This window comes from Tamandua tetradactyla, chromosome 22 (assembly GCF_023851605.1).
Source record: "Tamandua tetradactyla isolate mTamTet1 chromosome 22, mTamTet1.pri, whole genome shotgun sequence".
Taxonomy (NCBI): domain Eukaryota; kingdom Metazoa; phylum Chordata; class Mammalia; order Pilosa; family Myrmecophagidae; genus Tamandua; species Tamandua tetradactyla.
The window spans coordinates 13,358,231-13,385,736 of NC_135348.1; the positions used below are offsets into that span (position 1 = coordinate 13,358,231).

Below are 27,506 nucleotides of genomic sequence, written 5' to 3' on the forward strand. Positions count from 1 at the left end.
AATGTGATATGCCAGAAATGGAATGACTTTTAGAAGGGGAAATTTAATAAGTTGCAAGTTTACAGTTCTAAGGCTGTGAAAATGTCCCAATTAAAGCAAGTCTATAAAAATGTCCAAATTAAGGCACCAACAAGAGGTTACCTTCACTCAAGAGAGGTTGATGACATTCAGGGTTTCTCTCTCAACTGGAAAGGCACACGGTGAACATGGTAACGTCTGCTAGCTTTCTCTCCACGTCTCTTGCTTCATGAAGCTCCCCCAGAGGCATTTTCCCTCTTCATCTCCAAAGGTCTCTGGCTGCATGGACTCCGGTGGTTCTTGTGGCTCTCCTCAAGATGCTTCCTCTTTTAAAGGATTCCAGTAAACTGATCAAGACTCTCTGGAATGGGTGGAGTCACAACTCCGTGGAAGCCATCTAATCAAAAGTTACCACCCACACTTGGGTGGGTCACATCTCCGTGAGAACAGTCAGAAAGCTCCCAGTCAGCAACACTGAATAAGGATTGATGGACGTGCTTTTCTGAGGTCCACCTCAGATTCAAGTTGGCACAGTACCCTTGATATGGTGTGATGAAAATGGCACTTTATCTCCGTAGTCTTCCTTCCCAAAACTGATAACCCGAACCTAATCGTGATAAAACAATTACACAAATCCTAGTTGAGGGATATTTGGTAAAACACTGCTCAAAACTGTCAAGGTCATCAAAAACAAGCAAAGTCTGAGAACCATCACAGCCAAGAGGAGCCTAAGGGACATGACAACTAAGTGTAATGTGGTGTCCTGGATGGGGTTCTGAAAAAGAATAAGGTCATTAGATAAAAATTAAGGACATCTAAATAAAGTGTGGACTTCAGCTCAATTATGTATCCAATATTGGTTCATTTGTTGTGGCAAATGTACCATACTAATGTAAGATGTTAATAATAGTACAGGGTATGTGTGCTCATGGCCTAGAAATCTACATTGGAATCAATGATTGGGAACGCTCTTCATATACTTTCTTTAATCTAAAACTATTCCAATATTTTATTTTTAAAAAATGCTCTCTGTGCATTCTAGTGTGCTGCCAGTATTGAAAACCAGTCTTCATCTACAGCTCTGGGAAAATGCAGGTATCCCATGTTAGGATTCTAAATGATTTTTTTCCAATGGTGAATAGTCTACTTCCCTCCTAGAATCACATGAGGATTAAAACCAAACAAAACAGATGCCTGGATTTATTCCAGATCTTTGAATCAGAATCCCCAGGAGAGTAGGGAAAAGTGCAAGGTTATGGATAAGCCCAAAAAACTCCTTGTGTGGTTCTGCAGCACATCCTTGGATAAAAACTGTTCCATTCCAAGGACTGCAAAACGTGGAGCTTAGACCAGTGGCTACCATGTGCTTTGGGTGCCTTTGCAGAGCTGTCCTTTTTTGTCTGGCCTGAAACCTTAGCCCCACTGTGACTTCCTATGGGGAAAGGTATTTCAAGTTTCAAACCAATTGAGAAGCGGTGAAGACTCTTATGCAGAGGGCTGCCTGTCCCAGTGGTTGAAATGTGGCTTCCCTGCTTTCAGAGCATGGCGTGTGCTCTTCTTTCCAACAGCCCTGTGTTCATTTTCCCCTAACAGTTCTACACCGTCAGCGGGATTCCCACAAGGAACTTGTCAGACAACATCTGTGCCGTCTGTGGACAGAAGATCATTGTGGAGCTGGATGAAGAAGGGCTCATTGAAAACACCTATCAGCTTTCGTGTAATCATATGTATCCTTTTCACAGGAAACCCTTGGGCCTTCCTCAAGACAAGTGGGAGACACTTTCTGAATAATCTGTTTTGCACATGGGAGAGAAAATCAGGGGTGACCATCTCCTCCATCTTTCTCTCTTCCTGTCTTCCTCCTGTTCCCATATCCTCCGCATTGCTTGTCTCCAGTCTCCAAGCCCCAAACTTTTATTGTCCATCCCAGTCTTTTCTTTGAAATTTTCTAATCACCCCTAATGAAAAAAATTAACTGAAGAACTGGAGGAGAACCTTCTCCACCAGTACTTTCCTTTTTAAAGAGGACTCTCAGCACCAGAGAAACAGGAAGACAGCAACATCTGATGCAGGCACTGGCTAGAGGAGTGGGTTGCAGCTGTAAGTAAACAGACAGCCAAGAAGGACTGGAGAGTAGGGGTTTGGATGTGGGAAAGTGAGAGAAGTTTCAGGAGCAAGGAGAAACTCAAGAGTATCCAGGTGGAGCCCTGTATGTGACTCTCACTGGACCAAGGAATACAAAGTATATTTTGCCTAGAAATAAGCCTACAAACCTATTTGTATCAATAGTGGCAACAGGGACAGTCAGGGGAGAAAACCAAGCCTTTTTACCTTTGGTCTTATAAAGAGGACAGTGGCTCAGGCAGTAGGACATCGCTGATTGCAAGAGGGAGGACCCAAGTACCTGGAGCCTTGAGCACCCAGTTCTTGAACCATTTGGCTCTTCTGACTATCCTCCCCCAAATAGCTGAGAGATCCTTTAAGTGGGAAATTTCAGGCAAGCCTGGCCCTGGAAACCAGCATTCACTGGGAACTCCAGTAACTACTGAGGAAAACTTTTACTGAAAGATGCTGGGACAAGACCCCTGCACAAAGCAGTTGTGCTGTCTGAGTATGTAAATATGGACCCCAAAGATATATTTAATAGTTCAACAATGAGAATTATAATTCTTTCCTAAATGCAAAAAAAAAAAAATGGCATCAATTATCTTTGTTTTATAGTAAAGTATTTGTTTTATGTTATCACTCTATCTACCCAGTCAGTTCAAAGCTCTGGCATTATGAGGTAGTTAAACCATCTTGTATTTTGCCTCTGGAGACCCCCTAACTAGTTAGTAATACCCCACATGTGCAGTGCCTATGATTCAAGTCTGTTTGAACTGAACAGTTTCCACTTATTTGGTCCTGAGAGTAAAACACTGGACTCTTAAATGTGACGGGAGCCCTTATACCAAAATTTAAGCCTTAAAATTGTAAGAAAAAAAAAAAAAGATATTCCATGTGTAATTCTATGGTAGTTTTTTAGTGTGATACTTTCCCAAAAAACCATCATTCTTAGTAGAGTTTTCCAGGTCTGGCCCTAGTTTAAATGTGATTTACTTTTTGAATTTTGGAACACAGCCCCTTCTGCCATTTGCAAGTGGAAATATTTTCTCTTTCCACCTTTAAAAGCCCATTAGGGACTGTTGTACATGTGTGCATATGTAATCTAAAATATGGTCACCTTTAAATTTGCTTTCAGGGAGTGTTAGTAATGGCCCATTTTAGCATGAGTCATATTAGCAAGAAGGGGGCAAACATTAATCATATTAACAAGAAGGGGTTATCTAAGGGTTGCTCTGGCAATTTTGCCAGCATGGAGGCTTTTCAGCATTGAGATTTTGAAGATGAATGGACATATTAAAGAAGAGATGAACATTTCAATGCTGGCTCTATATAGGATCCATGAACTCTCTACCTATCTGGAAGAAGGGACTATACTCCAGACATTTGGAATGAAGGGCTGTATTCTTTGTTCAAAGTGTTTGTTGTAATAAATCACTTTAAGCTAACCTAAGCATTTTGCAAAGCAACCCCAATTCCAAGAATATACAATAATGGAAACTCTTAATTGCACACAGATCTAATATTGAGGTTTTCTACACATGGCCTTGACTTAGCTTACATAATCCTGCACTCCTTAGGGACAGACCTTCTCAATCATCGCTGTTCACGCAAGTTGGTAAGAGGCTAGTCAGAAGATTGCGTGATCTTGGCCTAGAAAGACACGCTGGAATCGATGATTGTATAAGTAACTAAGTATACAGGACAGGTGTCTTTACACCTACCTTCATTTGCCCTAATTTACAATATAGGGGAATCTGGCAAAACATACCTGCAACGGTAAGCGGTACACTGCTTAAGGTATGACGACACAGAAACAAATGAGACGTAGTTCTTGGCCACAGGAAGCTAAGGATCTAGAAGGAGAGAGAGAAGCATACAGAAAGTCATGACACTGTGTGATATGTACTCTAATAAGTCCCCAGTGCTGTGGGGAAAAAATGGGGTTCACTCTCAACTCTGAGAAGAAGAGTCAGGCTTTCTGGATGAGATGATATGTGTAAATGAAGATCTAAATGCCTAGAGCTTGAGAAATTAAGTTTAGAGGGCTGATGTTCTATAAAAAATAATTGGTTCCTTATCACTAATAAAAAGACTAAGAATAAAAGCTTATGAAGTTAAAAACAAAAGCAAAAAGCTTATGAAGTTAGTAGAAATATTTGTAAGTTTATGACCACAAATAATTTAATTCCGTTAAGTGCCTAAGACAAGTCTGTTACATAGTAGGTATTGAGCAATGCGTTAAAAAGTAGAATAGGAAAATAATATGGTAAATGCAAAAGAGATGCACAATCGGCAAGACAGAGAAATAGAATGATACATTTACACGAGACATTATTGTAAAAAAGCACTTTCACGTTCTTTATCTAATTTGATTTCTTCAAGAATAAAGTGAGACAAGCCGAGCTAGTAAGGCCAAGAAGCTAAGCATCTTCTTCAGGGTCATAAAGCTAATGCAGTTCTGACTCCTGGCTCAGGGTCCTTGGAAGTTCCATTTTCCTACAGAATCTCCCTTAAAAAGAGATGTGCATCCCCTGACAAGTCAGAAACTGCAACAGATGATGGAACTTTGTCCCTCAGGACCTCTTACGATTAAGGGGTGAGAACTCTCTGAGGGGAAATTTGAGGCAGGCTAGAACAGGGAGAGAGGGGAGAGAAAACCTGAAGGATCCCTTGAACCAGGACACTTAATCAAGGTCAGCAGGCCCTGTGTCTGGCACAGACACCTGTCCAGGGGCTACCCACTTATGAGAAGCATCCAACAACAGCCAGCCCATCTAAAGCCAAATGACCCCCACCTGAGTGAGTCAGCTATAAAAAAGGATGGGACCAAACATCCCTACCTGAGTAAGTCATCGATGGAGAAGGGTGAAATCAACAGACCCACCCAAATACACTATCTACCATCAGGCACCACCCTGGGAAAGGGGAAGGGTAGAATAGAGTGCCCCAGCAAGAAAGGGGGAGAGGGAATACATAAAGCACCTTATAGAAGCAAATGGCCCCACATTGCCTATTGCCTCTTGCTCTCCATCTTTCTTTACTTGTGAGAGTGCCCTCATGCTCCTTCTCTGTGTACTTAATAAATTTCCTACCTATTTACTCTAAAAACAAAAAAAAGATATGTGCATAATCAAGTCATACCTTATAACCCTTCTTCCCCTCACAACCACATCCCAAAGATGTTACCATTTGCATTATGTCATCATGAACCAAGCTTTAATATCTTCAAGTTTCCCTAACAAGATGCTTTAGTTTTCATGAATTCTGCATCCGAGGCTGGTGTATTGTTGGTAAAAAGCAGACCTGCCCCTACTGCAAAGAGAAGGTTGATTTGAAGAGGATGATCAGTAACCCGTATCCTTTAAAAAATAGAAAGTTATGGGGAATTTTCTTAAATGTTTCTGATGATGCATTCTTCAAGCTGAACTTTCATTATCTTTGTATATTCACAGCAGAAAACTTTCCATTTTCCCTAACCACCTACTTTAAAATGATGTATTGGTCTTTTTGCTTCTCTGTGCCTGGATTATTATTTTGGTTAGGACACTTAAGAGCCAAAGAAGATACATTCCAGTTTTTATATTCCATATTTTCCACTGTAAGGTCATAGTGGTGGAACTCAGCAAAAGATAGACAAATAGATGGAAGTCTAAACTAGAAAGATGACAGATAGATAATGGGTGATAGAAGATAGGTAAATATAGATACATACATGATAGATAGATAGATAGACAGACAGACAGATAGATAGATATAAGAGATGAATGGATGGATGGGGGATGAGTGGATGGATGGATGGATGAATGGTGGATAAACAGATGAATTAGAATTGAAAATTTTAAAGTCCCAAAGGTGAACTAGAATATAAAATAGTATTTTTAGGGTGAATGAAATGTCATTGTTTCCGCAGATTAGTAGGCTTTCTTTCCTGAGACTTTGGCTTTTTAAATGCCTTGCCATACCTCATCTTTTCTTAGATTAAACCTTTGATAATAATATTGAAAAGAAACGAATGCCTACAGGCAGCTCATGGTAGCAACTTGGATTTTCATAAGCACCAGAGATCTCCAAATGAATAAACTCAAATCTCATTAAGATCACAGGAAGGTAATGGCCCCATCCAGAGTTAACTGGGAAGGCTGAATTCTCACCCCATTGTCCCAAGACCATACGGGTCCAGGGGATTCAATGGAATTAAGCAGAGGAGCAGTGGGAGATTGACACCAATCTGCCAAGTACACTCTCTTCCCATAAGAGACAGGCTTTATATGCTGTGTATCTGTCACCTAATTTTAATAGTGCTAAAGGAGATGCCTTCCTTGCCCCCTGCTCCCCCACGCCTCACCCACCCTAAAAGTACAGATTATCAGTGACTACTGGCAATAACACCCCATCTTTGAGCATTACAATTCAAAGAAAAGATTTTCAAGTAGGGCATCAGAGAAGGGGACAGCATGGATGGGTCTTAGGGTTCTGCCATAGCCACAGAGAACACTCTCTGGAAGCCACCAGCTTCATCTCCAAGCTTGGCTTTTCTCAGTGAGTCAGCGCAGTATCTAGATCTTGATTATAAAATGGGCACTAATACAATCAGGAATGTTGCCTTAAATGATAGATTAAATAATAAATGGCAATTGATTTCTATATATATTCTTGAAAGAATCAGCATTTGAATATATTGCACATACTATTTTTGAGACTCAGTATAAGGAAAAGGTATATGTGAAATGTCTGTCTCTTTGTAAAATTGCCCTCAAAGCTACTATGCACTAATTAAGCTCCCTTAGCACAGTTGATTAAAGATCAGAACCAGGAAAAGGTGTGTCTTATCCGATGAACTGGTATGAGTCTTTTTAATATATGCTGAGTTTCTTCTGATGAGTTAGCTCACTTCAGGGAAGCACTTCGGGTTGCCTCCGTTATTCTTGGTTTTCCTGTATAGTCATTCCCTTGTTCCTCTTTCTTTTACTATATACCCCTTGTCTTTAATACTTGTTTTATAGTTTGAGATTTTATTGTAAACAGTTTCAGTTGATTTTGGGTAATAGGTATGGAATAAATAACAATAATCATGGTGCTTGCTAATAGCCATCATGTAATTAACAAGAATGAATGGGAAAGGAAATACCAGTTCATTACATTTCATATCATTTGCAAAGGACCTTGTGAAAATTTCTGCTACTTGGCTATATGGAGCGCAACCTCCTTAACTGAGATTTAGCTGGGAGCGCACACATTTTTTGTATGGACAAATCCTGGATTGGCTTCGTTATTTGGTGGCCTGGCAGCCTGTGGTGATAGGAATAGTTCAAGGCATTAACTATTCTCTAGGGCTGGAATAAGACAGCAGACTTACCCAAAAAGCAATGCATTGCGTGTTGAAATATTTTTAAATCCTTGATTTCTACGTTTAATATTAATATTTGTTTTTAAATTTTAGTAATGATCTCAGTGTGACTGTGGAAAAATTTAAAGAGAAGCTGAACAATGGAATTAACAAATTAAGTGTGTGTTTTTTTTTATTTTCATCTTTTCCATTACAGTTGTATTCTAATCAATGATCGTAACACATTTTATTACACCACAAATCCCACCTCCAGTTTGGCTGATAATAACCCCACTTGTAACAGTTTCAGAACTTTGCAAAGTACTTCTCATACACAATATTTAATTACAGCTTTTACATTCTTATCAGTTCAAGATCGTCAAAGAAATAGGTAAAAGTTGGTAAGTTATTTACTGTTTAAAGTTATGGTCTTTTCTTCTCTACATACATACATGACATCACATAGCACTTTTGGCACCACAAAGCTCCTCTCTACAGAAGGGTTTACTCTGGACTCCTCAATGCTCCAGAGCTGCTCTGATTTCTTGGGGCTGCCAAAGAGGAGATAATTCCTCTTCTCTCTTGTGCTGCTCTCTCTCTCTCTCTCTCTCTCTCTCTCTCTCTCTGTTTTTCTCTATCTCTATCTCTATCTCTATCTCTTTTTCTCTCTTGCCTCATCCTACTTTTTTTTTTTTTTTTTTTTTTTAAAGGAAAGACAGAGAGAAGGAAGGAAGGATAGAAGGAAGGAAGGAAGGAAGAAAGGGAAACATTTTTAAACATTTTCTTGTTTTATTGTATTCTGTTTCTCCGTTTTTGTTACATGGGCTGGGGCCGGGAATCGAACCGAGGTCCTCCGGCATAGCAGGCAAGCACTTTGCCCGCTGAGCCACCGCGGCCCACCCCTCATCCTACTTTTATTTTCATCATAGCGCTTAACAATACCTGAGATAATAGCATGGACTTATTTGTTTATTGTTTGTCTTCTCGAATGGATTTGTAAGCTCCATGAAGGTAGGGAATTTTGTCTGTTTTGTTGCTTGCTTTATCCCGGGCACTTAGATCAGTGTCTGCTACATAGCAGACAGGCAATAAATATCTGTTGAAATACTCCACTAATCCAGCAGAAGGGAGCAAAGTTAACTGAATGGAGAAGACCAGTTAAGCAAGAATTAACCCAAGAGTAGTATGTTGGTTCCCTGTAATTAATTCATTTTAAATTACTGGTTACTAGTTAAGCAGCTAACACTGTATACATAACACCAGATATCCACTATGAAATACTTGAAGACTCTACACTTGTGTAAGTAAAAAGGAAATACCTTGGTCATTACTTTCCTTGTCACGGTGTTGGTGTTCAAAGTCTCTTCATATTAGTAATGAGGATAACTCACGCTAAGACTTTCATCTGTTATTATCTTCCTGAAACAGTCCAGTGCTTCAGTATTGCCATTGGTTCACCATCTAGTGTATTAGATTTAACTCTGGATTATTTCTCAACTCAGCAGACATTTCAAAAATGCAATACTTATTACATACAAGGCATGAGCAAGGGTTCAGGAGGTAAAACAAGATTCTTACACTAATAATCTGTTGATAGATTAAAAACCCTCACAGATAGATAAAGGACTAAAAACAAATTGCTTCTCTTCTGCAAAAGAAGGAAACTTTAAACCAGTCTGTCTTGTATTTGCCACTTTCCTTTAGACAGCTGTATAATAAGCGCAGTTTACAAATCTGCAAGTAAAACAGTGTGTCTCTGTATGCAATTCTAAATGACCAGAGATCAGAAATTAATGTTAGATAGTCATTAATCAATCTCAGAAAAACACGATTCCTTTTCCTTTGTATAGTATTTACAATCTAATCCCAATTTTGTAAAGTAATATGTATAAATGCATTGAAAAAAGATTGGAAAACGATACACTGCATAGTTGCCCAAGGTGGTGGGATAAAAGCTGATTCTTATTTTCTTTTATATGCTTTTATCTCTTTTCCAGAACTTCTGCAGAGACCATTTTAACATTTCAATGGGAAAAACAAAAGTTATTTTTAACATAGTATTTTAGATCTGTCAATTAACTATGAAGCATTTCGAGTGCTGTTTAATTTCGTGAGATTAAATATAGCTTGAGCCAGTGTTAAATTTATCCAGTTCTTACAGCAATAAAACTGTGCTTAATGTAGGAGACAGAGAAGTAAAAAGTCCATTTTATTGATTTCTGTGCACATACACCCCCGATATCCTCACGTTTCCTTCTCCTGAACTTACCTGTTGTTCCTTCAGCTGCTACTGCTTCCTCCGTAACCCTGTCCTGGGCGTGTGCATGAGAAAGCAGCAGCACTGCGTGAGTGTCCCAAGGACCAAAACCTATTATGCATTGAATGAACTCACTCTGGGGGAGTAGGGAGGGAAACGGTATCTCTCTGCTCACAGTTAGTGCGATGCTCGCTAGCCCTCCTAATGGAAAAACATCCATTTGGAAGCCATCACATATAAGGAAACAAACCACTTCTTGGAAAATAGCAATAGCTAATATCTGCTGCAGGCGCACCTCCCAACTCCCCTCCACCCACCCTATGGGTCCCAGTCCCTTAAACCTGTGACTCAGGGGGTTACTTATATGACTGCACTTCACTCTCTCAATACCTTATGAAGTAGATATTCCTACTTCATTCCTATTTTAAAGATGGAAAAACATTTTGGATGAGGTCAAGTGTCTTGCTCAAGGTCACGTGTCTGCTAGCGAGGTCTCTGACTCCAGAGCTTTACTGACAACATGAAAACCTGTTCTGGCTGAGAATTGAGCAAGGGGCAGAGGACATCCGCTTCCCCCTCGCACATGTGCTTCCCAGCTTAAGAAGAAAGTTGCACAGAACCAGGAAATAGCTCTTAGTAAAGAATGTCATACTTAAATTGAATGTATTCTTAAATCTAGCTTATAAAAAAATAATGCATGGAGTGGTATCTGTCACTTAAAATGTTGGGTATCAAACTATTTTTTGAGTCATTATGGGGAAACTCCAGGTATATACTTGTTTAAAATTCTATTTAGTAAATTCATAGAGACAGAAAGCAGAAGAGAGGTTACCAGAGGCTGGGAGGTGGCACAGGGTATGGGAAGTGGTGCTTTATGGATACAGAGTTTCTCTTTGGGGTGATTAAAAAGTTTAGGAAATAGTGGTCATGGTTACACAACATTGTGAACGCATTTAATGCCCATGAACTTTCCACTTAAAAATGGTTAAAATAGTACATTTTAAGTTATGTGTCTATTACACAATTTTTTAAAAAGGACTAAATTCTGTTAGGTCACCTGTACTTTTTAAAATATTCAGAAGGGGAAAAAAACGAAGGTCCTTTTGGAATTAGAGACAAGTCTCTGCAAGGAAGGAATAAGCAGCTAGCCACAGGGAGACAGATTAGGGGATGGGACTTGAGCACCAAAGGAAAAGGGAAGAGATGGATTAGAGCCTAAAAGGGAATCAGGGGGGTGGGCCACAGTGGCTCAGCAGGCAAGAATGCTCGCCTGCCATGCCAGAGGACCCAAGCTAGATTCCCGGTGCCTGCCCATGTGTAAAAAAAAGAGAAAGGAAAAGGGGAGTCAGAGGCCAAAGGAAGAGCTGCATCAGGAATGTGGGAGGACTTTTTAAATTCTTATAAACTGAGTGTTTTGCTTCCTGTAATCATTTCACTTTCGTGGAATGACAATTTACTGTAGCTGGTTTTATATACCCTCTCTCAGGTAACTATGGCTGGAGAAACCTATCAAACACCCAGAGAGCCAGACCCAATTCATGGGAAAATACACCCGCTGTAGGCCCACTCTGTAAACTTTGATGGGGACCCAGAGCTCATTTTTCTAGGAATTTTCAGTCTGGGTGACCTGGACATTCTGCCTTGCTGCTGTCTGTGACAGTTTTCCAGAGAAGTGGGGCAGCTGCATGGGAAGGAAAACACACCCCGTAGCCACAGAGGAGTCGCTCTGCAGAGAGCTGGCTGACTGGACATGCTCGTTTGAAACCGTCAGTGCCCTTGTGCTATTTTCTAATGAACTAAGCCAACTGCTGTGGAGGATTCAGGTATCAAGAATGACCTTAAATCATAATCATCTTATCAATAAAGAAGAAACAAAAACCAGTATTTCAATCGGATCACCATTTTATAAAACATTGTAGCCAAAAGGGGAATGGACAGTTTGAGTAGTTTTAGTAAGCAAGTTCTCATGGGCCACGTGCATTCGTGTGTTTTTATATAATTATGTCAGAGTGAACTTAGTTACAACTCGTGATATGCAGACCAGAACTAGGAACAAAGCTGGCCTTTAATGAAAGGCCCTAAGATTTGATTGCAGCCCTCAAGTTGAGCCAAAACCCTGGCTGCAGAGCCTCGTCAGCCGGCCACTCCAGGTAGGTCTTGGTGTTCATTAGCTTCCGCAGTTTGCAGAAGCGCTGGGGGATGGCTTTTTTCTCAATGGGTTCCAGAAGGATGAGAATGGCAGCATCGTTGTTCTCATCAAAGAGGCGAAAATGGGAGAAGTCCAGCTCGTACTTGCACCACTCGCTCTTCACAAAGTTTTCAGAAAGCACGAAGACAGTTTTGTGACTCTTTTCGATGGAGTCGATGATATTGTCGATGATCCATTTGCCAGGGACGAAGTCCCGCTTGTGAAGACACAACCTGAACGGGGGGTGGAAGTTCTCCAGCTCCCGGACTAGGAGGTTCTCCACCCAGTAGGAATCCCTTTCGCTGTAAGAAACAAAAGCATCGTAGCAGATGTCCCTGTGGGGAGCTTTCCTGGGCTTCCTTTTGGCCTGGAGCCAGGCCCACGTCATTTTCATGTACCACAGCCCGTGGAAATGGTGGCACAGGGCCCCCACAAGCAGGAGCAGCAGGAAAAGGGCGCAGCACACGGCGGACACCACAGCCGTCCTGTGGCACTCGGAAGCCGGCAGGCGCGTGTCCCCAACCCGCTGGCCCCGCACGTACGATGGAGAGTCACACACGTAGTTTTCGGGCCAGTCGACCAGGACCTCAGCCAGTGCCTGCTGCTGCTGAGTGAAGGACAGGAACTCACAGGAGCAGATGAAGTTGTTTCCACCTGCTTCCAGAGTCTTCAATTTTTGAAAAGAATCAAATTGCTCCTTCGTGAAAGTATTGATTGTGTTTCTGCTGATTCTCATGACCAGTAACATGGGTAAGAAAGAAGCGTCTGGTAGGGTCTTTAACTTGTTTCTGGAAATATCAAGTTCTTTGAGTTGTGGTAACACCAAAGGAAACGAATTGAGATTGTTATTGCTGACATCTAAAATTTCCAGTGTCTCCGGAATGCAGGAAGTTAAAGTGTGTATTTGTGTGCCAGATAAGTTCAAATATTTCATCTTTTCAGGCCATCGGCAAGTTTCGGGCATAGAGAGGAAACTATTCTTACTGATATCAAGTTTGGTGAGGTTTTTCAGAGTAAGCAAAGTTTCTCCAGTTCTTTCTAATGATTTCAGATGATTTTGCCTTAAAATCAAAGTTTGTAGGGAAGGCCAGGCATTCTCACAAGCTGAATTTTTCAATTGTTCTTCTACCATCAAATTTTCACTGAGATCCAAGAATTCTAATGCTTTTAAATGTTGTGAAAGTGAGCAAGGAACTAGAAAAACCTTACTGTTTTCTATTATAATTTTTTTAACATTTCCTGTGAGTGAATATATAGTACTCAGGTCATAAAATAAGTAAAACCGTGGAATATGCAAACTTCGTATTATTAATGTTTCTATTTTACTAGAATCTTTAATTTCATCCACAACAGATTCACTAAAAGCACCTACCCCATCAAGGGTACAGCCATCGAACTCTAATTCTGACAATTCAGAAACATATCTCAACAGTTTCATAACTTCATCAACACTTGTATCAGTGATTTCCACATTTCTAAATGTAAATTTTTTTATCAATGGATTGATTTCACTGATGGACAGTTCTGAGAAACGGAAACTGTCGAAATCAGTATCTCTCAGTTCCAAAGATTCCAAAGAACTTAAGAGATCCACAAAAATCTTCAGCAGTAAGGTAGCCCGCCTCATATGAAGGATCAGATGCCTTATATTCTGAATTGACTTCAAACTTCCTGGCTCATAACTCCGGAGACTTGAAGCATCAATCTCAAATTCCTCAAGAAAAGCTAATCCAGCAAAATCCTTTTTCTGAACCTTAGCGAAAGAAATACTTCCTACTTTCAGGATTCGCAAATTTGTTAGATGCTGAAACAGGGATGTTTCCCCAAGTTCTTGGTAAGGATTTCCCAATAAGTTTAAGAATCGCAAAGAAGACAGAGGCCTGAACAAGGAGGATGATAAATTAGATAAGCGATTGAAAGATAAATCCAAGTGTTCGAGACTCCTAAGGGAAAAAAAAGAATCATCATCGATTCTATTAATTCCATTGAACTTAAGTATTAGAACTCTAAGGTTTACACACAAGCGCAGGTCAGTGCTACTGACAGATGTGATCTCGTTGTGAGACAGGTCAAGGCTTTTCACAGCTGCTTTGAGTCCTGGGGGAATCAAGCTTAAAGCTCTGGAGTGGCCGTCACAGACTCCGGTAGGGTCACAAGACAGAGAAGCCTGATCAGGGGACTCTTCCTTGGAGAGGCTTATGATGGCTCCCCAGACCCACACTGTCCACAGGGCACGTGGCATTGTCCAGTGATTCAGCCTACAAAGAAAAAAAGATTCAAATGAGTGATTGTGTTTGACAGCACGTCGATTCTGATTCTTGAGAAATGTTCTATAAGACCTAACACACACACACACACACACACACACACAGTTACCAGGAAATAACAGAAAAGGAAATAGAATGCACGCTGTGATAAAAAATGCATTCCGTGACACATCCAGCAACACTGAAACAGATATGCCGCAGTGCAATGACTTGAAAGCATAATACCATAAGGGGGTATAGAGCAGGACTCAATAAACATGGGTTGGAAGAACGAATAAGTGCAGGAACAGAGAATGAACAAGCAAGCAGTTTAAGAAATGGGCTAGGCTTAAAGGTAAATTCACCTTTTCCTGCACCTCCAACCTCCTAATATGTGAGCATTCCCCTTCTCTGCCTCAATGGCCTCTTGACTCATAGAGATGTAAGAAAGCCAAGCCCTAGCGCTCATTTGACAACTATTCACTGAACGTGACTCCACGAGTGGTATGCTCTTTGACCAGAAGAAAAAAAAAGGTGTCATACCCATCAACTCTGCCTTAGACGTAGCCTTCTGTTCAGGTGACAGAACCTTGGTCATCTCCCATCTGACTGAAGAGTAACATCTGGGGCACAGCAAGTAGAGCGCTGGAAACCCAGCGCAAGGTGATTCGCTAGACTGAGGTACAATCAGACCAGAACTGTCCCTCCCTTGATGCTTTATTGCTTTATTAGAGAAGTTGTGGGGTTACACAGCAATCATGCGAAAAATACAGGATTTCCATCAACCACCCTATCATAACACCTTGCGTGGGGACGGGACATTTGTTACAGTTGATGGAAGCTCATGATCGTGATTGTGCGATTAACTATAGCCCATGGTTTAACTTAGGGTTCTCTAAGTACTGCAGTTCCATGGATTTTTTAAATTTTATTCTGTTATCATATACACAACCTAACATTTCCCCCTTTTAAGTACATTTCAGGGCTGTTAATTACGTTCACAATATTGTGCTGCCATCGCCACCATCTATTACCAAAATATTTCCATCATTCCAAATAGGATCCCTGTACATTTTAAGTCTTAACTTCCCATTCTTATCCCTACCCTATCTCCTAGTAACCTACATTCTAGATTCTGGCTTTGTGAGTTTTTTTATTCTTATTACTTCGTATCAGTGAAACCACACAATATTTGTCCTTTTGTGTCTGGCTTGTTTCACTCAACATGATGTCTTCAAGGCTCATCCATGTTGTCACATGCATCAGACCTTCATTCCTTTTTATGGCTGAATAATATTCCATTGTATGCATATACTATATTTTGTTTATCCATTTATGGTTTATTTATTTATGGTTGATGGGCACTTGTGTTGCTTCTGTCTCTTGGCAATTGCTACGAATGCTGTTAAGGACATCAGTGTGCAAATATCTGTTCGAGTCGCTGCTTTCAATTCTTTTGGCTAATAGCCAGGAGTGGGATTGCCGAGTCATATGGTAATTCAATACTCAACTTTCTGAGAAACTCCCAAACTGTCTTCCACAGTAGCTGCACCATTCTACATTGCCAGCAGCGATGAATGAGTGCTCCCATTTCTCCACATCCTCTCCAACAGTTTAATTTTCTGTGTTTTTTTTTTTACAATGGGGATTTATTAACTTACAAGCTTACAGTTCTTAGGACATGAAATTGTCCAACTCAGGGCATCCACAGGTAATGCTTTCTCCCTGAGGACTGGCTACTGGCAATCTTTAGTTCCTCTGTCACATGGCCAGGCACATGGCAGTGTCCACTGGTTTCTCCCTTTTCTCCTGGTTCATTGCTTCCATCTTCTGGTTGCTTCTCTCTCACCTTCTCTGTGACTTTTTTCTATGCCTTCTCTCCATCTTCTTTTTTTTTTAATTTTTATTAATAAAACTAATCAACATACAATCTAAACATGATTTTTTTCATCACATAGTTGCATATTCATCGTCATGATCATTTCTTAGAGCATTTGCATCAATTCAGAAAAAGAAATAAAAAGAAAACAGAAAAAGAAATTCATACATAACATCCCCCTTAGCCCTCCCTTTCATTGATTACTAGCATTTCAATCACTGAATTTATTTTCACATTTGTTCCTCCTATTATTTATTTATTTTTAATCCATTTGTTTTACTCATCTGTCCATAAGGTAGATAAAAGAAGCATCAGACACAAGGTTTTCACAATCACACAGTCACATTGTGAAAACTATACATTATATAATCATTTTCAAGAAACATGGCTACTGGAACACAGCTCTACATTTTCAGGCAGGTCCCTCCAGCTTCTCCATTACACCCTCACTAAAAAGGTGATATCTATACTATGCATAAGAATCACCTCCAGGATAACCTTTCAACTCTGTTTGGAATCTCTTAGCCATTGACACTTTATTTCGTCTCATTTCTCTTCCCCTTTTCAGTCGAGAAGGTTTTCCCAATCCCTTAGTGCTGAGTCCCAGCTCATTCTAGGATTTCTGTCCCACATTGTCAGGAAGGTCCACACCCCTGGGAGTCATGTCCCATGCAGAGAGGGGGAGGGTATTGAGTTTGCTTATCATGTTGGCGGAGAGAGAGAAGCCACATCTGAGCAACAAAAGAGCCTCTCTTGGGTGTGACACTTAGGCCTAATTTTTTTTTTTTTTTTCAATACCAAAAAACACGAAGCAAATGCAAACATTCTTATTGTGATCATTCCATTCTACATATATAATCAGTAATTCACAATATCATCTCATAGTTGCATATTCATTAACATAATCATTTCTTGGAACATTTGCATCTATTCCGAAAAAGAAATAAAATGAAAACAGAAAAAAAATTTATACATACCATACCCCTTACCCCTCCCTTTCATTGATCACTAGCATTTCAAATTAAATTTATTTTAACATTTGTTCCCCCTATTATTTATTTTTATTCCATATGTTCTACTCGTCTGTTGACAAGGTAGATAAAAGGAGCATCAGACACAAGGTTTTCACAACCACACAGTCACATTGTGAAAGCTATATCATTATTCAATCATCATCAAGAAACATGGCTGCTGGACCACAGCTTTACATTTTCAGGCAGTTCCCTCCAACCTCTCCATTTCATCTTGAATAACAAGGTGATATTTACTTAATATGTAAGAATAACCTCTTGACTCTGTTTGGAATCTCTCAGACATTGACACTTTGTCTCATTTCACTCTTCCTCCTTTTGGTCAAGAAGGTTTTCTCAATTCCTTGATGCTGAGTCTCAGCTCATTCTAGGGTTTTTCTCAAACCCTTGATGCTGAATCTCAGCTCATTCTAGGATTTCTGTCCCATGTTGCCAGGAAGGTCCACACCCCTGGGAGTCATGTCCCATGTAGACAGGGGGAGGGTGGTGAGATTGCTTGTTGTGTTGGCTGGAGAGAGAGGCCACATATGAGCAACAAAAAAGGCTCTCTTGGGGGTGATTCTTAGGCCTAATTTTAAGTAGGCTTGACCTATCCTTTGTGGGGTTAAGTTTCATATGCAACAAACCCCAAGACTGGGGTCTCAGCCTATAGCTTTGGTTGTCCACACTCCTTGTAAGACTATCAAGAATTCAACTCGGGGAAGTTGAATTTCTCCCCGTTTTCACCATTCCCCAAAGGGGACTTTGCAAATACTTTTCCACTCACTGATCAAATCACTCTGGGATTCATCGGGGCATCACTTTGGAAAAACCAGCAAAATCTCATGTCCTACCCAAGGTTCCAAGTACTTATAGTGTTCAATCAAGTTATCTACATAAGTTATATTAGGAAATGCACTAGTCAAAATATAAATTTTGTACCAAATAAACATTTTTTGCTTTAGTCTCACACATAAGCTGAAATTTTAAAATATTAATTACCATCTATTTTCAGCACACTGCAGTAATGACATTCCTTTGTTCTTCCTCATGCAAAAGCATTTTTAAAATTTGTACATTTAGTCACTATTATTATACACTCTAGGCATTCCTAGATTATACCACCTCAGTCTTTATCATCTGTCTTTCTTTCTGATTTCATTTATGCCTCCAGCCCTCCTCCCTCTATCATTCTCACATTCAGCTTCATTCAGTGTTTTAACATAATTGTATTACAGTTAGGTAGTATTGTGCTGTCCATTGCTGAGTTTTTATATTCAGTCCTGTTGCACAATCTGTATCCCTTGAGCTCCAATCACCCAAAATCTTACCCTATTTCTATCTCCTGATGGTCTCTGTTACCAACAAAATATTCCAAGTTTATTCACTAATGTCAGTTCATATCAGTGAGACCATACAGTATTTGTCCTTTTGTTTTTGGCTAATCTCACTCAGCATAATGTCCTTAAGGTCCATCCATGTTGTTACATACCTCATAATTTTATTTTGTCTTACAGCTGCATAATATTCCATTGTATGTATATACCACAGTTTGTTTAACCACCGGTCTGTTGAAGGACATTTTGGCTGTTTCCATCTCTTGGCAATTGTAAATAATGCTGCTCTAAACATTGGTTGGAAATGTCCATTGTGTCTTTGCCCTCATGTCCTCTGAGTAGATACCTAGCAATGGTATTGCCAGGTCATATGGTAATTCTATATTCAGCTTTTTGAGGAACTGCCAAACTGCCTTCCACAGCAGTTGCACCATTTGACATTTCCACCGACAGTGGATAAGTGTGCCTCTTTCTCCACATCCTCTCCAGCACTTGTCATTTTCTGTTTTATTGATAATGGTCATTCTGGTGGGTGTGAGATGATATCTCATTGTGGTTTTGATTTGCATTTCCCTAATAGCTAGGGAAGTTCAGCATGTGTTCCCGTGCTTTTTGGCCATTTGTATTTCCTCTTCTGAGAAGTGTCTGTTCAAGTCTTTTGCCCATTTTGTAATTGGGTTGTCTGTGTTTTTGTTGTTGAATTGAACGATCTCTTTATATATTCTGGATTCTAGATCTTTATCTGATATGTCGTTTCCAAATATTGTCTTCCATTGTGTAGGCTGTCTTTTTACTTTCTTGACGAAGTTCTTTGATGCACAAAACTGCTTAATTTTGAAGAGTTCTCATTTCTTTCTTTCTTTCTTCAATGCTCGTGCTTTGGGTGTAAGGTCTAGGAAACTGCCTCCTATTATAAGATTTATAAGATATTTTCTTCTAACAGTTTTATGGTCTTATATCTAATGTTTAGGTCTTTGATCGATTTTGAGTTCATTTTTGTATAGGGTGTGAGATATGGATTCTTTTTCATTCTTTTGCATGGGGATATCCAGTTCTCTAGGCACCATTTGTTGAAGACACTGTTCTGTCCCAGGAGAGTTGGCTTGACTGCCTTATCAAAGATCAATTGTCCAGACATGAGAGGATCTATATCTGAACACCCAATTCGATTCCATTGGTCAGTATATCTATCTTTATGCCAGTAGCATGCTGTTTTGACCAGTGCAGCTTCGCAGTACAGTTTAAAGTCAGGTAGCATGAGACCTCCAACTTCATTTTTCTTTCTCAGGATAATTTTAGCTATTCGGGGCACCCTGACCTTCCAGATAAATTTGGTTATTGGTTTTCCTATTTCTGAAAAGTACGTTTTTGGGGTTTTAATTGGTATTGCATTGAATCTATAAATCAATTTAGGTAGAATTGACATCCTAACTATATTTAGTCTTCCAACCATGAAAACAGTATGCCCTTCCATTTATTTAGGTCTTCTGTGATTTCTTTTAACAATTTCTTATAGTTTTCTCTGTATAGGTCTTTTGCTCTTTAGTTAAATTTATTCCTAAATATTTTATTCTTTTGGTCGCAATTGTAAATGGAATTTTTTTCCTGATTTTCCCCTCAGATTGTTCATTACTAGTATATAGAAACACTACAGATTTCTGAGTGTTGATCTTGTAATCTGCCACTTTGCTGTGCTCATTTATTAGCTCTAGTGGTTTTGCTTGGATTTTTCAGGGTTTTTGACATATAGTATCATATCTGCAAACAGTGAGAGTTTTACTTCTTCCTTTCCAATTTTGATGCCTTGAATTTCTTTTTCTTGTCTAATTGCTGTGGCTAGAACTTCCAACACAATGTTGAATAACAATGGTGATAGTAGACATCCTTGTCTTGTTCCTGATCTTAGGGGGAAAGTTTTCAGTTTTTCCCCATTGAGGATGATGTTAGCTGTGGGTTTTTCATATATTCCCTTTATCATGTTGAGAAAGTTCCCTTCTATTCCTATTCTTTGAAGTGCTTTCAACAGGAAAGGATGCTGAATTTTGTCAAATGCCTTTTCTGCATCAGTCAAGGTGATCATGTGGTTTTTCTGCTTTGGTTTGTTGATATGGTGTATTACATTAATTGATGTTCTTATGTTGAACCATCCTTGCATACTTGGGATGAATCATACTTGGTCATGGTGTATATTTCTTTTAATATGCTGCTGGATTCAAATTGCAAGAATTTTGTTGAGGATTTTCACATCTATATTCATAAGAGAGATTGGTCTGTAGTTTCCTATTTTTGTAACATCTTTGTCTGGCTTTGGTTGGGCTTCGTAGAATGAGTTAGGTAACTTTCCCTCCTCTTCAATTTTTTTGAAGAGTTTGAGCAGATTTCGTACTAATTCTTTCTTGAATGTTTGGTAGATTTCACATGTGAAGCCATCTGGTCCTGGACTTTTCTTCTTGGGGAGCTTCTTAATGTCTGATTCAATTTCTTTACTTGCGACTGGTTTGTTGAGGTCGTCTGTTTCTTCTCGAGTCAATGTTGGTTGTTCATGCCTTTCTAGGAAGTTGTCCATTTCATCTACATTGTTGAACATATTAACATAAAGCTGTTCATAGTATCATCTCATTATTTCCTTTATTTCTGCGGGGTCAGTGGTTATGCCTTCTCTTCCATTTCTGATTTTATTTATTTGCATCCTCTCTTCTCTTCTTTTTGTCAACATCGCTAATGGTCTGTCAATCTTATTGATTTTCTCATAGAACCAACTTCTGGTTATGTTGATTTTCTCGATTGTTTTCATGTTCTCAATTTCATTTATTTCTGCTCTAATCCTCATTATTTCTTTCCTTTTGCTTGGTTTGGGGTTAGTTTGCTATTCTTTCTCTAGTTCATCCAAGTGGACAGTTAATTCCTTGAATTTTGCTCTTTTTTTTTTTTTTTTTGATATAGGCATTTAGGGCAATAAATTTCTCTCTTAGCACGGCCTCTGCTGCATCCCATAAATTTGATATGTCTTGTTTTCATTTTCATTTGCCTCAAGATATTTATTGAGTTCTCTTGTAATTTCTTCCTTGACCCACTGGTTGTTTTAAGAGTATGTAGTTGAGCCACCATATATTTGTGAGTTTTCTGGCACTCTGCCTATTATTGATTTCCAACTTCATTACTTTATTATCTGAGAAAGTGTTTTGTATGATTTCAATCTTTTTAAATTTATTGAGACTTGCTTTGTAAGCCAGCATATGGTCTATCCTTGAGAATGATCCATGAGCACTTGAGAAAAAGGTATATCCTGCTGTTGTGGGGTGTAATGTTCTATAAATGTCTGTTAAGTCTAGCTAGTTTATTGTATTATTCAAAGTCTCTCTTTGTTTATGGATCCTCTATCTAGATGTTCTGCCCATTGATGAGAGTGGGGAATTGAAGTCACCAACTATTATGGTAGATGTGTCTATTTCTCTTTTCAGTGTTTTCAGTGTTTGCCTCATATTTTGGAGCATTCTGGCTTGGTGCATAAATATTTATGATTGTTATGTCTTCTTGTTGAATTGTTCCTCTTATTAATACATAGTGTCCTTCTTTGTCTCTTTTAACTGTTTTACATTTGAAGTCTAATTTGTTGGATATTAGTATAGTTACTCCTGCTCTTTTCTGATTGTTATTTGCATGAAGTATCTTTTCCCAACCTTTCACTTTCAACCTGTTTATCCTTGTGTCTAAGGTGCATTTCCTGTAGACAGCATATATTTGGGTCCTGTTTTTTAATCCATTCTGCCAGTCTATGTCTTTTGATTGGGGAGTTTAAACCATTAGCATTATTACTATATGGGTAGTACTTTCTTCCACCATTTTGCCTTTTGGATTTTATATGTCATATCTAATTTTCTTTCTTTTTACCTTTACTGATAGTCTACGTTTCTACACTCTTCTCCACACCTCTCTTTCTTCTGTTTTTTTTTTTTTTGTATCTCTTTAGTATTTTCTTGCAGAGCTGGTGTCTTGGTCACAAATTCTCTCAGTGATTTTTTTGTCTGAAAATGTTTTAATTTCTCCCTCATTTTTGAAGGACAATTTTGCTGGATATAGAATTCTTGGTTGGCATTTTTTCTCTTTTAGTAATTTAAATATATCATCCCACTGTCTTCTTGCCTCCATGGTTTCTCTGAGAAATCTATGTTTAGTCTTATTGGGCTTCCATTGTATGTGATGGATTGCTTTTCTCTTGCTGCTTTTAAGAGTCTCTCTTTCTCTTTGACATCTGATATTCTGATTAGTAAGTGTCTTGGAGTAGGTCTATTTGGATCAATTCTGTGTGGGGTACACTGCACTTCTTGGATCTGTAATTTAAGTCTTTCATAAGAGTAGGGAAATTTTCAGTGATAACTTCCTCCATTAGTTTTTCTCTTCCTTTTCCCTTCTCTTCTCTTTCTGAGACACCCACAACATGTATATTCATGTGCTTCATGTTGTCATTCAATTCCCTGAGTCCCTGCTCATATTTTTCCATTCTTTTATCTTTATTTTCTTTTGCTTGTTGGATTTCAGATGTCCCATCCTCCAGTTCATTAATCTTATCTTCTGCCGCTTGAAATCTCACATTGTAGGTTTCCATTGTTTTTTCATCTCTTCTACTGTGCCTTTCATTCCCATAAGTTCTGTGATTTGTTTTTTCAGACTTTCATTTTCTTCCTTTTGTTCATCCCTTGCCTTCTTTATATCCTCCCTCAACTCACTGATTTGATTTTTGATGAGGTTTTCCATGTCTGCTCAAACTTTCTGAATTAATTATTTCAACTCCTGTTTCTCATTTGAATTGTTGGTTTGTTTCTTTGACTGGACCATATCTCCAATTTTCCTAGTATGATTCAGTTCTCCCATGCCCATGTATTGAAAAGACCATTCTGTCCCAATTCAGTAGATTTGGGGGCCTTATCAAAGATCAAATGTCCATAAATTTAGTGGTCCTCTCTGCACTCTTGATTCTATTCCACTGGTCAGCCCTTCTGACTTTGTGCCAGTACCATGCTGTTTTGACCACTGTGGCTTTATAGTAAGCTTTAAAGTCAGGAAGTGACTCTTCTTTTTTAGGATATCTTTAGCTTTTGGAGGTCTCTTTCCCTTCCATATAAATTTGATAACCAGTTTTTCCAAGTCTTCAAAGTAGGTTGTTGGGATATTTATTGGTATTGCACTGAATCTGTAGATCAGTTTGGGTAGGATTGACATCTTGATGATATTGAACCTTCCTATCCATGAGCATGGACTATCTTTCCATTTATTTAAGTCATTTTTTATTTCTTTTAGCAATTTTTTTAAAATTTTCTGTGTATAACATCCCTGGTTAGGCTTATTCCTACATTCCTAATTCTTCTGGTCATTATTCTGAATGGATATGTTTTCCTTAGTTGTCACCTCAGATAGGTCATTGCTTGTGTATAGAAACATTATACATTATGATCAAGTGGAATTCATACCAGGAGTGCAAGGGTGCTTCAACATAAGAAAATCAATCAATGTAATACAGCACATTAACAAATCAAAAGGGAAAAATCACATGATCATATCAATTGATGCTGAAAAAAGTATTCGACAAAGGCCAGCATCCTTTCCTGATAAAAACACATCAAAAGTTAGCATCCAATCCCAAAGGACACCTAGGGCAATATATAAGATTTCACAAGTGTTCCATGCGCTAGAGTAACTTTCCAGAAACCTATACCCTCCAGATGGGTCCCTCTCCAGATAAGTCCTGAAACATAACCCAGCCTCTCCAAAACATCAGATAGTTCCATCTCCCTATCCCATATTAATGACAGACCCTTCCAATATCAAAAATTTAGAATTGCTATAGCTCAAACACCTCTAAAAAGAGGGATGGAAAGATCAAAGGTGATGGTGGAGCTATACAGAGAAGATAGGATTTAACAAATGAATATGAATGCTGAATCATTAAATTGGTATCTTTTAGTCTCCAGTATTTTAAAGCACCTAGAAGTAACCTAAAATTGTGAAATTGTAACCCATGTCAAAGTCTGAAATATGTTCTACAACTAATTGTGGTGCTGTGCCTTGAAATTTATAGCTTTTTTGTATATATGTTATTTTTTACAAAAAAAAAAAAGAAGGAAAAAAAGTCAATTGTAATGATTAAAAAAATATTTAAGCCCTCTAGCCTCCTATATTTTGGAGCAGCTAGAAGGAAAGATATGAGAGGATTATATGGTAGCCCATGACAAACTCTGGGATCTGTCCTGTAACTACTTATTGAAGAATGCTTTGAAAACTATTGCTTTTTTATTTCTTTGCTTTGTATATATGTTATACTATACAATAAAAAAAGTTAAAAATGAAAAAAAAAAGTTAGGCATCGAAGGAAACTTTCTCAATATCATAAAGGGCATATGAAAAACCCACAGCCAACATCATACTTATTGGTGAGAACTTGAAAGCATTCCCCTTGAGATCGGGGATGGGACAAGGATGTCCATTGTTAAATTGTCATATTGTATTAAAAGTACTGGCTGGAACAGTTAGACAGGAGAAAGAACTAAAAGGCATCCAAATAAGAAGGGAAGGAGTAAAATTTTCATTATTTGCAGATGACATGATCCTATACTTGGAAAATCCTGAGAAATCTACAGTAAACCTACTTGAGCTAATAAACAAATTCAGCAAAGTGGCAGGAAGCCTGACATTTGAGACCACTTTTATCCTGGGGGAATTTGCTAATCCAGAAGTGAGAAACTTGATGTCTTTTGGCCTACAGTGAAACCATGGCCTTCCTTTAGGAGTGGGGGCGATAATGCCTGGAGGAGTCAAGAGGGGAAAGAGGCCTCATGGCCCAATGCATAGCAGAGAACTGAAAGTGAACTCTCCACAAAGTCACATGCAGGGGAACAACTACATTTTATGAACAGGAACTTAAAAATTAATGCCCTCTGGCCGGGGATCTCAACCTAGAAGGAAGTTAGCTTACTAGTAATCACCTGTGAAAAGTCAGAACTCCAAGCCTGCCACAGACGCTGCTATGAATCCAAATATTAAAATATATAACTGAGAATTTTTCATAATGGAAGAAACACACAAGTTCTGAGATTGTAAATGTCTATTGAATGCCAAGCAAAAAGAACAAAAAATCTCACCTTGCCACAAGGTAGTAAAAATGCAGAACATTAAGGCTAAAAAGAAAATTTTTAAAGACATCAGACTTTTTGCAAATTACCTACAAAAAAAAAATACACTGTCAGCTGACATCTTCATATCAGCATCAACAGATGCCAGAAAAGAATGGAGTGATATTCTCAAGAGCTGAGGAAACATACCTGTCAATCTAGAAGTCTCTACTTGATTAAATTAAAGGTGAACTAGACATTATCAGACATTCAAAATTCTTTTTTTAGATTTTTTGAAAGAAGTAGCCAAAAATGCATGTTCTTCAACAAGACGGAACATGAGTAGGCTGCAAGAAGTATTTTAACAACTGGATTTTTAGATTTAATTATCTAAATGATATCTAAAATATAGATCTATATTTATCTATATAAATTTATAGACAATAAAGACTTAGGTATAATGGACATGATATTTATCTCACAGAGCACTCAACAACTCAGATTTGGCTTTTAGGTATGAGGAGAGAGTAAAATAAAATTTTAATGATCCTGAGAAGAAACAATTTTTATAAGCAAGCCTACTATTTGAGAAGAGTAAATACTAAGGCTTTATATTTATTGAAAGAGCTTTATGAGGAAGTACACCTAGGATGCCATATATTATAAATCATGTTCAATGAGTAAAATCGAAACAAGTGATTTAACCAAATAAACTAAAGTATTAAATAATATAGCACAAAAAGAAACTGATAGCTTAGAAACTTACAAAAACTTGCTACCTTCCTGCAATGCTCATAAAATGAAAGATCCGTATCTTCGTTGCACAGAACAGAGGGAAACTTAAAATACTGGACAATAAATAATTTTTCAAATAGCCAAGATAGTTGTTATTTCCTTTTTTCAGGTCCCCCCTTTCAAATCTGGACACCCTGCTTTCCATTTGCTCCTTGGTAAAACTCTGAGCTAGTAAGGGTGCAGTCAGAATCTTCTGCAAGATGAATCTCAGCTGATTGAGCTGTCTGCACCAGGAACAATTTCTTTTTCTTTTCCTTGACAGGAAAAAAACAAAGCAAACAAACAAAACACTTTCCTGGCTTGCTTCTAAGTTCTAAAGAGCAAAAAAACAGAAGTTCTCATTTACAAAAACTGAAGAAGTTCTAAAGGGGAACTCCAGAGCATTCTTATTTAAATAAACTAAACAGCCTCCGTTTAAATGCTGTGTTACTTTCTAATCAGAGGCATAATGGAAATTCTCAGGGTGACGGGACATGCAAGCGGCTTGGAGACGCGCAGCGCGGAGTCCGGGCTGGAGGGTAGGGAGCGAGGCGCCCCCTGCAGATCCCGAGTCCTGCACCCTTCGCAACTCTAAGCTTCGGTGATCGAAGTTCAACCTCTATAAAGTCCATCTCTGTTCGCAAAGAGAGCGGACACACCCCCTGCAGGAAGCGCAGGTCCCACCTCCCCGGCTGGGTGAAGGCCTTTGCCAGATCCCAGATCCCCCGCTCCGAATGTACGGGGTAGAGGCGGCACGGGGGAGGCGCGCGCAGCCACCGGCAGGAGGCGGCCGTCCCTTCCCGCCCTCCGGGGGTCCGCGGCCGCCTGCCTGCAGCCGCCAGCCCAGTCGCACCTTTTTGTCCCCTGGGGGCCGGCCCCGGGACGCCGCTGGGGGCCGGCGGATAAACAGGGGAGCCGGCAAGGAGGCAAGTTCTGGCGCCCGGGCGCCCCCCTCCTACCGGGCAGCGGGAACCGGCGTTTCCGCGAAGCGCGCCGCGGCGCAGCGGGCAGCGATGCTGGACCAGTTCCTCCGTCCCCACGCCGGGCGGCAGTGGCGCGGGGCACGCGGCGGCCGCCCCAACAAGCGCGGGCTCGGTCAGGTGACCCAGGCTGCGGCCGGCCGGGGGCGGGCCCGGGAATTGGCGCCCGGGAGCCCTGCCCAGTGCCCGCCCGGGATCGACCTGGAGTCGGCGGAGGCGAAGGGGACTGAGCGGGGCGCGCGGAGATTTGGCAGCCGAAGAGGCGGCACGGGTGCCCAG

The 27,506-nt window shown here is 39.6% G+C and overlaps 2 protein-coding genes across 6 annotated transcripts in view; one reads left to right on the forward strand and one right to left on the reverse strand.

Annotated features, from left to right (window-relative positions):
• Window positions 1-8,069, forward strand: part of RNF175 (ring finger protein 175) — a 34,786-nt gene extending 26,717 nt beyond the window's left edge. For 3 of the 4 annotated variants that reach the window (XM_077139747.1, XM_077139746.1, XM_077139749.1), the window contains 2 exons: window positions 1,612-1,745; window positions 5,377-5,847. In XM_077139747.1, coding sequence (XP_076995862.1) covers window positions 1,612-1,745; window positions 5,377-5,734 — 492 coding nt within the window. In that variant the 3' untranslated portion in view covers window positions 5,735-5,847. Of the gene's footprint in view, window positions 1-1,611; window positions 1,746-5,376; window positions 5,848-7,345 lie in introns of those variants that run through there. The other variant, XM_077139748.1, reaches the window with a different exon arrangement.
• A 3,522-nt stretch (window positions 8,070-11,591) lies between these two features.
• On the reverse strand, window positions 11,592-27,284 carry TLR2 (toll like receptor 2). 2 transcript variants are annotated; one of them, XM_077139752.1, is made up of 2 exons: window positions 27,207-27,284; window positions 11,592-14,153 (listed from the first exon to the last, which is right to left on the reverse strand). In XM_077139752.1, exon 2 carries the CDS (start codon window positions 14,135-14,137, stop codon window positions 11,786-11,788), a length of 2,352 nt encoding a protein of 783 aa, XP_076995867.1. In that variant the 5' UTR covers window positions 14,138-14,153; window positions 27,207-27,284; the 3' UTR covers window positions 11,592-11,785. The 2 variants fall into 2 exon arrangements, with proteins under 2 accessions (XP_076995867.1, XP_076995868.1); XM_077139753.1 differs by having other exon boundaries at window positions 27,101-27,284.
• Between the last annotated feature and the right edge of the window lie 222 nt (window positions 27,285-27,506).

What these genes read in the sequence shown, in the direction of transcription:
- TLR2 (XM_077139752.1), bottom strand. Translation starts at nt 14,137, where the DNA reads ATGCCACGTGCCCTGTGGACAGTGTGGGTCTGGGGAGCCATCATAAGC.